Source organism: Tachypleus tridentatus, chromosome 8 (genome assembly GCF_004210375.1).
Source record: "Tachypleus tridentatus isolate NWPU-2018 chromosome 8, ASM421037v1, whole genome shotgun sequence".
Taxonomy (NCBI): Eukaryota; Metazoa; Arthropoda; class Merostomata; order Xiphosura; family Limulidae; genus Tachypleus; species Tachypleus tridentatus.
In genome coordinates this window covers 95,893,880-95,909,750 of record NC_134832.1, presented here as the reverse complement: position 1 = coordinate 95,909,750, position 15,871 = coordinate 95,893,880, and the positions used below count along the sequence as shown (strand labels likewise).

Sequence of the window (15,871 nt, the reverse complement as noted above, 5' to 3'; positions counted from 1 at the left end):
GCAGGTTCACACATTTTTGTTATTGTTTTTTACTAATAACAACCCTTTAATACCAAGTATCCAGAATAGCTTTTGTTTATACATTCCTGTATATCATATGAAATATTTAAGTATTGATTTTTGCCTTTGTTGTTCTAACCTGATTATGAAAAATCCTATACCAGCAGAACACTGTGCTTTAATGTATTTTGTTTTTATCCCATGATAATGAATTATTTGTCATTTTAGGTTGTCAAGTTATGTACAGTTTTTCATAAATGAAGAAGTGAAAAGCCATATTTATTACTTCTCTTAAACTATGTTTTTCTTCAAAAGTATACATTAGAAAATTCTAAGTTAAAATATAATACTCATTAAATAAAAGGTTTTCTGTTTTTTGTGCTTTTGTTTTAACAAGTTCTTGTGCTTTATTATCATTGTACCAGTTGAAACTGAGAATCAAGGGAATTTGCTCATTGAACAACTTTTAACAATGAAGTAATTATTCTTCATAAATTGCTGTATAAAAGATACTACAGGTAAAAGAGAATTTTACATTTGTGCTTTCAAAATATTCTCCATTTAATGATGATTTCGTTCATCATTAGGTGGATATTTGATGAAAGAGAAACCTTGATCAGAGATGTTTAATTTTTATTTGATACAAAGAACTAGTTTGGAGCAGATCAGAACATCTTGGCAGTAGCGTTATATGTGCAAAGTGCCTGTGATAGAGTATTGCTATCTGTTACATTATGTAACAAAATTTTTACTTTTTCTTGTTCCTGGATAGAAAGTGTTATTTCCCAATCGCTTATATCTAAAGTAAATGCAAAAGATTTATTTTTCTCTTCAAATCTTGCTTTTGTGACCTGGAAGCATATAACAAAAACATGATGGGAAATTATATTTGGGAACTGATATGTGAAAGTGACTTACATTACAATTACAAATCTTGAAAAACTACTCACTTGTAAACATTTTTGTTCATTTTTGTATGACTTTAGTATAAATATACGTAAATCTTGATTCATGTGTTGTTTTATTCAGACCTTGTGTAAATGAAAATGTGTAAATTTCCCCGTTTTTTATAGAAAATAGTTTAATTTCTAAATTTCATTATTCAGGTCACAAAAGAAAAGATTGAAGGGAATAATAGCCATTTTCTGTACTTTTACAATGTAAGCAATTAAAAAATAACACATAATATCCACAAACAAAATTTGTGTTGCATAGTGTTATTGTTTAAAACAATGTTCAGAATAGACATCAGTGTAACACGCATAAGAATGGATATAGCTGGAGACATTGTTGTTGATTATTTAATTCTTTTGTTTGTTGTTAAAATTACAAAATAAATGTTTGTATTTGAACATCCCAGCATGAAGTATGTATTGTTTATCATCATTGGGCCTTTGTAGTTGTTAATGTGGGACTGTATTGTGTCTGATTAGAAAAAGTTTATTAATACTGAATATAAGGTTAACCTGTTGTAGTGTTTCAATTTGTTTTACATATTAAATAATTTTAGTTTACTTTTACGTTTTTATCAGGCACTACTTGTCACTGAACCAGAAGCCACAAGGTATACCTTCTTCAAGCATGCCATGTCAGTTCTGATTCAAATGGCAATGACATCATCTTTGGAACATTCAGAAAGTCAGGTGAAATTATATGAATATTTTAGTGCAATTATTAAATGACAGAAATTCAGGTAAATGTTTCAAAGCTCATTTATTAGTATCTTAAGATTTAGGAGAAAGTCATTAAATATTTGTCTTCAATGTGAATCTGTTTTTCATAAACTTTCAATGACTTCACTTACAAGTACTTTACTTCAGTACTTACAATTTTTAATTAGTGGAAAAATTGAAACACCTAGATTAAGGTAAAATGCTTTGTAAGTTCATTCATTACAATTAGAAAATGAATAATTGTTTATTTTTTAAATAAGTTAATTAACACAACAAAGCTCAAATGTATTTTGCTTTTATAATTGAATTCAGTGGAATATATAGATTCAAAATATAGGGCTTGAGTGGATCTCTTATTTTTCTAACTACATTAAAAAAAAATTAGAAACTAAGATAATTTATTGAATGTACATGTACAACCAGTCATTGTAATTCAACACAACATCATTGTCCACCATGAACATTATGATCTCAGTGGAACAATCACCCATGTAAGTTACAAACATCCAGACAGCTTACTTGAAGTTATCCGTACATATCCAAATCAGTATTATGTACATGAATGGTAATACAATACCCTTTATCAAATCCTTACACAAACTAATGAAGGATTAATTTTAAAGGCCAATGAATTATCATTATACAAAGCATCATTGGTAACATATCAGAGAAAGGTGTAAATAGAAGACTTGCCTATCAAATTAAATGACTATTCCCTTCATGATTAGGTGGATATTAGATGAAAGAGAAACCTCAATCAGAGATGTTGAATATTCATTTGATACATAAGAACTAGTTTGGAGCAGATCAGAACATCTTGGCAGTAGCATTATATGTGCAAAGTGCCTATCATAGAGTATGGCTGTCTATTATTGTTTAAAAAACTGTTCAGAATAGACATAGTGTAACATATGTAAGAAATGATATAGCCAGAGATATTGATAAGTACTTTAAAGATATTTTGAACTCAGTCCAATATTTGCAGCAATTTTTCACATTTCAATATGATATTGACCTTGGTTTTCTATTTTAATTTTTAAGATGTTAACTTGTGAAAATGATTATGCACTGCATTGTTATTTGTAAATTTTTGTTGTAATAGCTTTTACTGACACATAGTGTTCAAGATTTAGTTATTCAACAGTTTGACATGCACTTATCATTTGCAAGCTAATTCATCTACACTTCCATGGAGCTACTCTGCTTGATGCTAACAAAAGAATTATATCCCTTCAACACTGTAACAAAATTTATAATCATCCCTTCCACAATTTTAAAGCTCATCATCTATTCCAGGGATGCATAATTTACATGAATGGTGAATTTTTTCCCACCCAGGAAGTGGTAATAATTCTGAGAAGCCATGAATGAAAGCAAAGGAGAATTTGTTAAAATTAGTCACCCACAATGTTTGACCTGTGCTATAATTGCTATCAGCTTCTTTCTTGTAAAAATATATATAGGTACTTGGTATGGCTATGCTGTTATGGAGCTCAACGCACAGTCTGCTGGTCATAGAGTTGAATCCCCATCCCACCAAACATGTTTGTCCTTTCAACTGTAATGGTTAATCCCACTATTCATTGGCAAAACAGTAGCTCAAGAGTTGATAGCTGATTATTGCTAGCTATCTTCCCTCTGATCTTTCACTGCTAAATTAGAGGTAGCTAGCACAGATATTTCTTGTATAGCTTTGCACAAATTTCCCAAAAAAACAAACCAGTACATGTATTCAGAAACCATTATTGTATGAATATCATATATTTTGTACATTCTACTCCATCCTGCACCTGTGATAATACCAATCTAGTTCTATTATTGCTTATTAATATGTAGGATGATCAGACAATCTTGTGTTGGATAAGCTAATAACTGAAAACAAACTTTAACCATCTGTGCACAAGTGAAGATTAAAGTGTGCAAGTCACTTCTGATTTTTTGTGTATTTAACAGATTATACATTTTACTAAATACTTGCTACATTTCATGTAGATATATGCACAGTAAATTTGGAATTACAATCAACATTCCTTCCCATCAGTATGAGCTTGGTCTGTTAGACTAACCTCATACAACTTTATTAATGACTGAAATGCTTGATCATAGTCTCAAGTTCACTTAAGATTCGTTTCAGAATATAAATCAGTGCAGCTATCTTGCTATTTGTCAGATGGAACCAGTCTATAACTTTGGTGTTCTTTACAGAATATGCAGTTATTTTGCCGTTCTAACAATGTGACCAAGAAAGTTCACCTGAGCATGCAGCAACACAGTTTCTCATGGCTTCATATTCAGTTAGGTCTGTTTTTTATTTGCTGATAAACCATACCTAGGTTCCCACTATGAAACTGAAATTTGTGACAATATCATTCAATCGAATAAGACTTCAGTTACAACCCTCTAAATATAAACATTACAAACGAAAGAAACATCACATATACTAATTGCCATCACATGATATTCAAACAGATTTTTATCAGTGCTGAAATCAGTTTCAGGTCTGTTTTTATTGTACAATTTTACTTTCCAGTATCAAGAAGCCAGCTTTAATGTGCTGTACCAGTATGCACATTACAGTGCTTTCTTACCTTTGTCTGTTTTTGTCAGCAGGAAAACAAATATGTGTGACCATTTTTATCTTGGTAAAGACTGCACAAAGCCTTAGCATGCTTTCCCTTTTTCTGGTAATCACTTTCCATAATGTGTATTACTTTATCCTTCAACACCCACTCACTCGCAGAACAAGCTACATCCCTAACTTCAAGAAAGTGCATACAACAGTCGTTTTATTTGTTACACATTACCTGTGTTTATATGTTGGCTTATGAGTGTTGTTAAAGGTAGTCAGGTACCATAAATGCAGGAAGAAATTCAATCAGCAGTTGAGTACCAGTAGTGGTACAAATTAGGCACTACTCAAGCACATGGAGCTTGGTTTCTAGACAGAAAGCAGCATGTTTCATGTGTTATCTGTATAATATCTTGGAATTGAACTTGTGTATTCAGAGGCAGTATATATATTCTCAGGTAGTAAAGTGTTTCTGTTCTGTCATATAAACATTAGATGTTTTTTACTGCAAATTTGTAATTCACCATGCTAGCCAACAACATCTGCAGAAGGTCCATCCCAAAGATACCCATGCTTACTGCCAGGTCAGTGAAATGACATTCATATTGTTGAGAAAACATTCAGAGCTAGAGTTTCTCTCCACGTACTTCTTGTCTAGTTCTATTATCCAAAACAGAATTACATTTTCTGGCTGAAGTTGTGACTTCACTCAGTGTGCATGATATGTAAGATCAACCAGTTCTGGTGGATTATGCATCAACAAAGGACCTGACTTAACACATTGTGCACCTTTATTAGCACATACCAAACCCCAGTATTCCTGTATTGAATTACACTAGGTAACACAAATTTTGTTCCTGAATAGTGTGTATTACTTCTTAATTGCTTATGTTGTAAAAGTACAGAAAACGGCCATTTTTCCCTTCAAACTTTGCTTTCCTAACTTGGATAATGAAATTTAGAAATTAACCTATTTTGTAGGTAAAAACAGGCAAATTTGCACATTTTCATTTACTTGAGGTCTGAATAAAACAACATATGACTCAAGATTTACTTGTATTTATGCTAAAGTTATACAAAAATGAACAAAATTGTTCAGAAGTGAGTAGTTTTTCAAGATTTGTGACTGCAATGTAAATCACTTTCATGTATGAACCCCCAAATATAGTCTCCCATCATGTTTTCATTACATGTTCCTTAATAGTGGCATTCAAAGTCAAGTATATCTTGGTGGAAGCACTCATTTTACTCCTCTGAGTATGCTTCCATGTTCTCCTTGAATTTATCAAGATGAGCATCAAGGATATTGACTTTCAAGGACATCCTGCAGCTCATTTTGCTGTAGTTTTTCACCAGAGCCTCAACCAGTGCCACATAATTTTCAGCTTTGTGATTGCCCAAGAATCCCTGAACCACTGCGACAAAGCTGCCACAAGCTTTTTTTTCCTTCCTACTGAGTTTCTTAGGGAATTCTGTGCATTCCAGGATCTTCTTTATTTGTGGTCCAAAAAAGACACAAGCTTTGACCTTTGCCTTGAAGGCTACAGACTCCTTATCAAGAGCTGTGACAATTTGTTTTGTAAGACCTGATTTTATGTGCAATGGTGGGAACAACACCTTCTGGAGATCTACTAGTGGCTCACACTTGACATTATGCTTCCCCACAGAGAACTTGGTCTGTTGTGGCCAGTGGTTCCTGTTGTAGTGCATTGCATTGTCCCTGCTGTCCTAAAGGCAAAAATAACAGGGAAACTTTGTAATGCCTCCTTGGAGACCCATCAGGAATGCCACCATTTTGAAGTCTCCAATAACCTCCCAGCCATACTTATCATACTTCAAGGCTTCTAGCAAGGTCTTGATGCTGTTGTATTCCTCTTTGAGGTGCACCGAAAGATATTTAAAATTTTAAAAGGTCTAAACTTTGTATAATATATAATCTTACTATTCAAGCAAGCAAAAATTGTCCATCTTACCTTCTAGAATTTTTTTGCAGTGCTTGCAGGTAAAATGAGGTCCCCAGGGTTTGCCTTGATCTCCTACAGGCAAACTAAAATGTGCCTTGTAGGCTTCACACATTTTAGTAAATGCTGTCACAGAGTACTTTTTTTCTCTTGTCTTGATAAATTGGCCATGTACATTGCAGAATGCATCTGGAGAATGCTTGCAGCTTCTTGATGCCATCTTTAATAAAATCAGATAGGTCTGTGTGTTCACTTAGGCAGATAGAACTAAATTGAAGTTGTGAGTGGTGAGCTCCTGTATATGTATTACTATGGAATGTTGTAGGAAATTTAAAAGGTTCTTCAAAATTCTCATAAGTTCTACAACATTCTAGAAAATTCTTGTAAGTTTGAGAAAATTCTTTATCAGCTACTCAGCATTGAATCTACCTGGAATGTTCTGGAAAATGGGTAAATTTGAAAATTTCATTACCCAGGTCCCAAAAGCAAAGTTTGAAGAAAAAATAGATCTTTTCCATAAGTAATTGGGAAATGACACTTTCTGCCCAGGAACAAGAAAAAGTAAAAATTTTGTTACGTAGTGTTATCTTTCCTCTACAAAACTGAATGCAAGCCAACTACAGTGCCCTCACCCCTCAAACAGAACTGGACCCTGAAAGTTCAGTGGAGCCAGAACTGTGTTATTTATGATGTGTATATGACTGTTTGGTGGCTTGATAGAATTGCATGTTCTTACTATTTTGTCTAAACACAAGATACAAAAATTTCTTTTGAAATGTCCTACCCTTCCACCATAACTTCAGCATGCACTCATTCATATCAGGACAGAGTGCTATCTGCAGAGATGCCAACCATTACGATTTGAGCGTAATCATTAGGATTTTGGTGTATACATTATGACTATATGCTCATACAGACAAATATTACGACTTGTTGCAACTCCTAAAATATTATATATTATATACGCCTATACTATAAAGTGATAAATTGTTCCCCCAGGGCTCGAAAGGGGTGAAAAGAAAATTTCTAGTGAGATACAAATAAATTTTGATAATAAATAAAAGACATAGTCCAAATGGCTACTTGCGATAATCATGTTTGTGCTTGAAATAATAAAAAATATTTGTATCTCTGACGTCTACCAATAGTTTGAGTGCAGTGTTTCTCCATACCGGGTACATGGGGGAATCCATAGTTATGTCATCAGTACTTGTCAGCGCTCACGTAGATCGGTATTTCTCATTTTCTAAGCAGTATAGAAAACCAATGCAATCGTTCACAAGATGGAAAAAAAAGAGACCTCGTTCACCAGATTGTCTTGTTTCTAGCAAATCTAAAAGAACTAAAACTGTGAATCAAAAATGTAGGAAAGAGTATAGTACAAAATATCTCGTCATTGCATCAAAAGTCAGTGACAGTCATGCATTTTGTACAGTTGTCACATTGATTTTTCTGTGGCGTATGGTGGGATAAACAATTGTTCCAGACATACAAAATCGACATCTCACCAACAAAAGGCTGAGGCGAAGACAAAAACGATGCAGGTAACAACATTTTTGAGAAAGAATTCAGGATATGAAACCATATAAATAAAAGGCATAATTTCAAAAGACTTTTATTCAATTTATTTATTAAATACACAAAACACAGTCATAAATGAGCAATCTGTAGCAGTAATAAATAATAATAGTTATAATAATAATATAATAAAAAACAGCTTAGAGACATTGGTCAGGCCTAGTAGCTGCAGATGATAAAGGGCTCTGTCTACAATCATTATGCTCAGTCATTTGAAATAGTTGGCATCTCTGTATCTGGGAGGAGGAAGAAGATATTTACTATTGCTGTTGCACATATATTGTGGGATACCCCGAACAGCCTGAAACACTCTTTAGTATCTAATGTTACTGAAATCAAAGCCACAGGGGAAGTACTCGCAGTAGGGGAACACAAGGTTGATCACAAGCATTTTGAGACACTGCCACTTCTAAAAGTTCTGGCTGAGGTGGCACCACTACAGGCTTCTTCATCCTTTGCATCTATGCTGATGTGTCAGCTTGTTGTCACACAACAGGCCTTTGTTTATGTGTTAATATCTAATTGCTATTCTACTCTACTCAACATCAAACTCCCCAGTTGCTCACAGCAGTATTAACAGCTTAGTTTTACTCATAAGAGAGGCTTTCAGCTATTCTTTGGGTTACCAACACCTTTTTGGAGTGCTTTCTGTCTTTCTCAGTGGTGAGAGAGCTCTGTCTTATGGACTTCATTTTTCAGTCTCATTCTGGCCACTAGTTATGATAAATGGCAGTAAGACTCAACTCCACTTCTTAATAATTACAGGACCTCTATACATTGCAGTAATGATTCTTAGTTGTCAATGGTGGTGGCTGCTCAGCAGCATGAGTAAATCCATGCTACAGTAATCCTCCTTGAATATGTCACTGGATTGAGGTTGCAGATTTGGCTTTTTGCATATATGGTGTAAGGCTGTTATCTAGGAGAGAAGTGCCCTGAGATCATACAACATTCTAGATTACATTCTCTTTTTAATGACAAGCTTATCCTCTCACTCACTCTTTCTTTTTCTGTCAAAAGCTATTTCTTAATTTTTCCAAAATTCCTGTGTAACTATAGTGAGAGTGCAAACAAGTTTTCATGTTAGTCACTATATTATTAATGTAAATATACAAAACATAAAGCCACACTAACCAGACAATCTTGAATCAAGCAACTGCCTGGGGAACAAGGTGAAAAATTCATACAAAAACAAAATGAACAAGTAACACCTTCTCTGAAGTTTAAAGCCATATTTGTTAATCATGTGGCTGCCACAAACAACCATGAAAATGATGGATGAATGACTGGCTGGCTAAATTTGTGATGTTTCATTTAAATAATTGTGTGGTTTCAAAAATTACAACCACCAGGCTAGTGTCATAAGAACCTAGCCAGAAACTAGTAAATGAAAGTGCATACTTTATTATTAAATTACATTATGCACATATTTTTTTGCTTTGCAATTATATTTTACTTGTATATTACAGCTGTGATGTTTTATATATATATATTGTTATTTTTTCTTAATCGTCACATTACATCACTAAGTAATGCAAAAAAAGAGTTTATTTTAAAACTTGTAATGGGTGATGTTTCACATAAACTTCCACATTTAACTTCATATGGTTTGCAGTGAGGATTTCTGAAGGTTATGTTTTATTTTGTTGTATGACATTTTCAAAATGAACTTTATGTATAGTTTAAAATGAATTGCATATATATTTCTGGCATAGTTTTAATTTTTATTAACACTAAATTGATTTCTAGGTCCATGCCATGAATATCCTGAGAGCTTTATATCGTGATACGCATCTAGGAGAGAATGTAATATCTTTTGCAGGTGATGGAGTCCAATGTGCTCTTCTTGGCTTCAAGGGAAAATTATGGGCTGTAAGTTTTTTGTTATTCAGTTTTTTTAATTATAATTTTCTTTAATATGGGTGATTCCAATTTTTAGGATGATACTGCATGTAACAACAGAACTTTTATGAACTTATTAGAATAGAAAACTGGGTTCCAAAAACATATACATTGCTTTTAGATAGTCATTATACAGCATAATATTATTTATTACATAAATTGATAGCCACATCATGATTCAAAAATAACTTCTTAATATATGTGATTAAATTATGCAACTAGAATTGTAAAATAGCTATACCTATTACACATATACATGAATATGTGGTATTCAAAACCTCTGCTCTCTAGGATAGCATTAAGTATCTTTAATACCATAATTTCAAGTTAAATTAAGCTAAGAGTAAATAGAACAAAAGTGGCAAAAAATTAAAACAACTGTAAGCAAACAATTAAAAGTTTGTGTTTTTTATGATGAAGATATTTCTGTTGTTTTATGATTCTGTATTCATTATTATGACTCTCTGGCTGTTGAGACAGAAAAGGATTCAGAGTAATGATATATATATATACATACATACATATCAGAACAAATATCTAAGTAGGAACTTCCACAATACTCAATTAGCAGTTCCCAAAAAAGCAACCTTCAACTCTTATAAACCTGTATAGGTCTTTTCACCATTTGCCAAAATCGGTTTTTTTCTTAATCCAAAAGAGTTTAACTCAGAAACAAGTGTCAAGCAAGTGAAGAATAGTCATTCTGTATCTCATGTTGGGAATTAGCATGAAGTACGAGTTACATTCAAAACATATATATATATGGATGAAACATTAATGTGAATATACTGTTATAAAAAATTATTTTTCCTGTGTGTAGAAGGATAAAATTAACAGTTTTTTTAATATTTTTCCTTTTTTTTATCTTGGTTCATCCCAAAGTTTGAAATATTAAATTTGAACATTAAAAAGTGGAATTAGAAGTTCATATAATGATGCCATAACTTCCTATAACCACTGCTTCTTATGACACACATGTTGATGTAGCACTTACAATGTAATTTATTCAAACATATTTCAACAACTATTAAAAAATAAATAACATCAAATTAAACTAAGTAATGCAAAACTAAAATAAAAGTGCAGAACTACTTATAAATACTAAATGAAAGGTTAATCAAAATCATAAATGAAACAATATAAGAAGTTATATATATTAAAAAAGTTAAAATTCACTGAATAAAATACAAACTATTATAATATCTATTGTTTTAAATATTGACACAGATTAATACTAAGATTTAATAAAAACACAAAAGGTAAACACATTTCAGATCAGAGTATATCATGTTTAGACTTCCAGAAGAAGATAGCCTGGTGTTAGAGGATCTGACTCCTTGTAGTTGTCATAAGTGTTTGTTCTTGTTATAAACACATTGTGTTTAATTATCAATTCTATGAAATGAAGTAATAGAAATCTATAGTTTCAAGGTTCAGGTAGCTGTTCTGTGATATAAATTGTTGTGCAATTTAATTTTATATTTTGTTATCAGTTGTGTGGAATACATGTAATACTACAATATGATGTTCTTATCTAGTTGCCTGGTGTGGTCAGATGGTTAGAATATTCATTTTGCCATATATGGATTGCAGAATCAAAACCATTCACTGGACATGCTTGTTATTTCAGTCATGTAGGCATTATAATGTGACAGTCAGTACCACTATTTGTTGATAAAGAGTAGCTCAAGACTAGATGGTGTGTGGTGTTGATAGTTGCCTTTTGTCTGGTGTATACCTTCAGGCTCCAGTACAGTATCTTGCTTCTCACGTAATAGTTTTTCTTGCTCCGTGCCAACCTCTATATGTTTTCATTCACCCTAACAACTTGTCGTTTGACATGTCCATCCAATTATGCATTGGATTGCAATTGTCTAAAATGAACTCGCTGCTACAGTCAGGGTTCATCACACTACTATTAATAAGTAATTTATCATAAATATTAATAAGTCATTAATAAAAGAATCAGCAAAAAGATACTGAGGGGAAAAAAATCTTATTCCAAAAAGAAAACAACAGTTACAATATTTAAACAGTACCTTTTGATAACAAGTTACAAACAGCAGTAACTTTAACTATATCATGGCTCTCTCTCTTTTAGTGAAGCATCTGGCAGGATATTTATTCAGAGAGTACAACCTCATTCTATCATAAATTACATTGTCTTCTGCTACATTAATAGTATCTGTACTTCACCGCTAGGAAGCTGATGTCAGTTTCATCACACATACACACACATGTATATATATATACGTAAAATACAAGTGACTATATAGAAGGTGAGTTAGCATTTTAATGCAACTAAAAATTCATAGATAAACTAAATAATAGAGGGAAATAGTAAATGAACAACAGACACAACCATAATCATAAAAATGTAGGATTTGCTATATCACCGGATGTGTGTTCTGTCTGCTTGAATTTGTGACAAGTATCCTAACAACGGGGAAAGAAACATCTAGTACAGATGTAGTGCAGTATTTCACCTCTGTGTTCAGGTTTTACACACTGTGAGCTCTATTTTGATGTTTCCCAATGGGTGCTTATCTAGGTAAAATTTGTAATTGTCCTTCCACTGGCTCAATGTGGAATCATAGCTATTATGTGAGTGAAGGTAAAGTATTATTGTATTGGAAATTATAATATTCCTACACTGAAAATGTATTTTTGATAAATATTTCCTCTCACCTTTAATTTCTACTTATGGTATTTCTTTTTGCCTAATCTCAAAGAAAAGATTTGGCTATACAGTATAGAGGTTGCCAGTATTGCACATCTGTAGGTGGAGTATTGTAAAATGCTTTTAGCAAGCTATGGCACAACTGCTGCATTTTCAGCATGGGAATATTATAAAATTAGGAAAGACTATCACATGTAGTCCTTGAGTACCTTTGCACAAAATTCAACAATGTCAATTATTTTGCATTTGAAAACATTGCAAACATATGGTTCAATCTGTTATTCAGTTTTAAACATGAAATTATGTTACGTTTTAGTCAATAAATTAGTAAATCTTGTTAGGTGTGTCTGTGTATGTACGTATACACATATAGACACACACTTATATAATGGTTATATCATTTCAGGTTAGGAATGCTGCCACACTTTTGTTTAGTGCCTTGATGACTCGTATATTTGGAGTTAATCGGTCTCGAGAAGACCCTCATAAGAAGAACTGTATGACAGGAAAAATATTTTTCCAGAGATTTCCATCTTTATTTGAATTCTTGTTGAATGAGATAAAAGAGGCAACTACTTTAAATAAATTACTAAGTGAAGGAAGGTAAATATTTTGTACATTCGATTTTTAACTTTTAGTTTTGTCTTCTCTTAATTTATCTCTCATCTTTTAATTTTTGTACTGACTTTCATTTTTTCATATATTTTTTGGGTCTTTAATAGAAAGGAGGAGCTTGTCACAAAAATTATGTGATTGTAAATTTCAAAATAACTATTTTTTGATAATTTTACAGATAATAATAAATATCATACAAAATCATAAAATATACAAAAAGCACATAGTTTGTTTACTAGTTTTTTGTTTTTTTTAATCTATTTGCTACCAAGTGTTCTATTTAGACAAGTAAAATTGTGGACTGTATAACAAACAGTGATTGTATAAATTGCTTAACTTTCCTTTAAATCTTTCCTTATGAAAGTATTTCAGTAGCCATGAAAATACTGTATTATCTAGATAATTTGAAAGAAGGTTACTAATTGAAATGTATAGCCTATATTGGTAATTTGTTTTATTAGCTTCAGAAAAGCTGTTGTTATTAATATGAAAATAGTCACTTAACTTCTGTACTGTATATAGCTTACTCCATAATTACCTTAGTTGGATTTGAAGATTAGATGATTCTTTGTAGTATTTCCATTTCTATATAAGTAACTAGGCAAGAAAATGTAGAAAATACTGAATAATCAAATAACTTCTTGAATTATAGATTGTGATTTTGTTTTTAATGTCTTGTTTAATTTGACAAAATTATTTTGAATCAAATAGTAACATTATTTAAAAATAGGTTATGTACTGATAGTTAGTTTAATTTTTTGTAGGTTTACAGAAAATAATGTTTATCCCATTTTTAATTACATTACAGGCAATATCTTCACCCAATTCTTTACCCAATATTGTTGCTTTTGGCACGCTTGTATCCTGCTGTAACAGAGGATAAAAACCCAAACATGAATCTTACTCTTTTTGTTCCATATGTAATGCACTGTGGGTACAGCAAAGTTTGGGAGATTCGAGTTCTTGCAGCTAGGGCATTAGTTCCATTAGTTGTAGAAAAATACTCTATGATTAAAAACCTGTTTGTTTCTTTGTCTGCAAAATCCAACAGCGTGTGTCCTACCCAGCAGTGGATACATGGTACATTACTTCAGGTTAGTGAGTAATACATTCTATGCAAATTTTAAATATTTATGTAAGTGCATCAGAAGTTTATGTTTTCACCCACTTTTGAAAACTAATTACTGTAGTTGAGGATTTTAGTTTGCCAAACATGTTAATAATTCTATTTATAATTTGTAAAGTACTTTCTTAGTGTCACTACTGTTAACTTTGAACTTTGTAACATTAAATAATTTGCCAGAAGCAGTTTTTGGGATACTTCTTGTTAAGTGCTAACATACGTTGATTATCAGTTGTTTAATATAATGCATTATAACAGCAAAATTTTTAAATCTAAGAAAATGTTTTGGAATGTGCATGCTACAGTATAGTAATATCTGACATGAATACAAAGCAGTTATTTACCATAATTTTTCTCACTACAATCAAGGTGTGCATGTCACAGTTTTTTAAAGAGTTATGTTCAAAATTTAATTAAACTGCTTCATTATCATGATATATGAACTTAGTTGGCATAAAAATATAGTTGATAAATCAATTTTAATGCAAGTTTTCAGTTCTTAATTTTATAAAGAATTGTTTAAAAATACTCAGTCCCACTCTATTATGTGAAGTGTGACATTTGCTTTCTTGGTATCTCCTCTTCTCTAATTTATTTACTACTACTCCGAGAAGTATAGAATTTAATGTAAATTAATTATTATGATATTGTTATTATTTGGCAAAGCATAATTTTTATAGCCTTCAATCATATTGGGTTACAGAGCCATAATATAGAAAATCAGACCCCTTTTGCCACACCCACCCGTTCCATCGTCTCTTTTGGGGTTTGTCTTACTATTACAAAGACTGATAAAGATCATTTAAATCAATAGCTTTAGTTGGATTTACATTATTGTCTTTAGATTTTCTTTTCACCCAATGGAATTACTAATGATAATAAGGAAATTGACAAAACTCTTTCTTTGGAAGTTTTACACTTTTCTGTTTTCATGTAAATGCTGGTTAATGCATTTAAGACCTTACTAATTAAAATCATTAAATCCTTTGTTGTAGGTTTTTTTAAAACCAAAGTTAAAAGGTGTTTGTATGGTGATTTATGTAATTTAGAAATGCAAAATAAGTTGAGTTTAAATTTCTTCTAGTAAACACTAAAACCTAATGACATTTTAATGTGTTATGAACTTACATACATGAATAGTTAGCATTCATAAGTTGAAACTTCTTTATTTGCATAAGGTTGTAATCTGAACTTTGTTACAAATAAAACAAATTCTGATAACTTTATCAGTTGGAAAGATGGTATTCATGATGAAGAGAAATCCACTTGAAGTAAAAATATATCTTGAGATGGTTGGTATGGGTATTAAAAGTTTCTTCTCTATTTTATTTTAATAAAAGTTTCAATACTCATACCAGCCGTCTTGAAAAGATGATGTATTTAACTACTAATATATGCATTTAGCAACATCTGGAAGTTTCATAGTGTTTTTTAGTTGTTTATAATAATATCTTTTAAGTATTTTAGGCATGTTTAACTCATGTCAACTGTATTTTTACATTATGTGAATTGGTTTCTTTTTAAGATTTTTTTTTGTTTTTATTATTATTATTTTAGAAAATGTTTTAAGGTTAACTAATGACTTACTTTATGTTATTCTTGTTAATGTCCTGAAGTTTAAGGCTTGTTTACCAAGAACTATAAACTATAATTACTTGTGTTATTAACAACAGTGACTTACACATATAAGCAGAGAACAGTTTTTATCTCAATCTTGATATTTTCTCTTTTTCTGTTCTAACTTATGATTCTTGAATGTGACCTCTTTTG

The 15,871-nt window shown here is 31.6% G+C and overlaps 1 protein-coding gene across 7 annotated transcripts in view; it reads left to right on the top strand.

The window, feature by feature from the left end:
* Positions 1 to 15,871, top strand: part of LOC143222992 (tRNA (32-2'-O)-methyltransferase regulator THADA-like) — a 200,513-nt gene that overhangs the window by 133,032 nt on the left and 51,610 nt on the right. For all 7 annotated transcript variants that reach the window (XR_013012601.1, XR_013012602.1, XM_076450318.1 and 4 more), the window contains 4 exons: positions 1,533 to 1,643; positions 9,531 to 9,653; positions 12,770 to 12,966; positions 13,787 to 14,072. Coding sequence is in view for 5 of the 7 variants with exons in the window: in XM_076450318.1 (XP_076306433.1) it covers positions 1,533 to 1,643; positions 9,531 to 9,653; positions 12,770 to 12,966; positions 13,787 to 14,072 (717 nt within the window). In the remaining 2 variants the exon portion in view is untranslated. The remainder of the gene's footprint in view (positions 1 to 1,532; positions 1,644 to 9,530; positions 9,654 to 12,769; positions 12,967 to 13,786; positions 14,073 to 15,871) is intronic.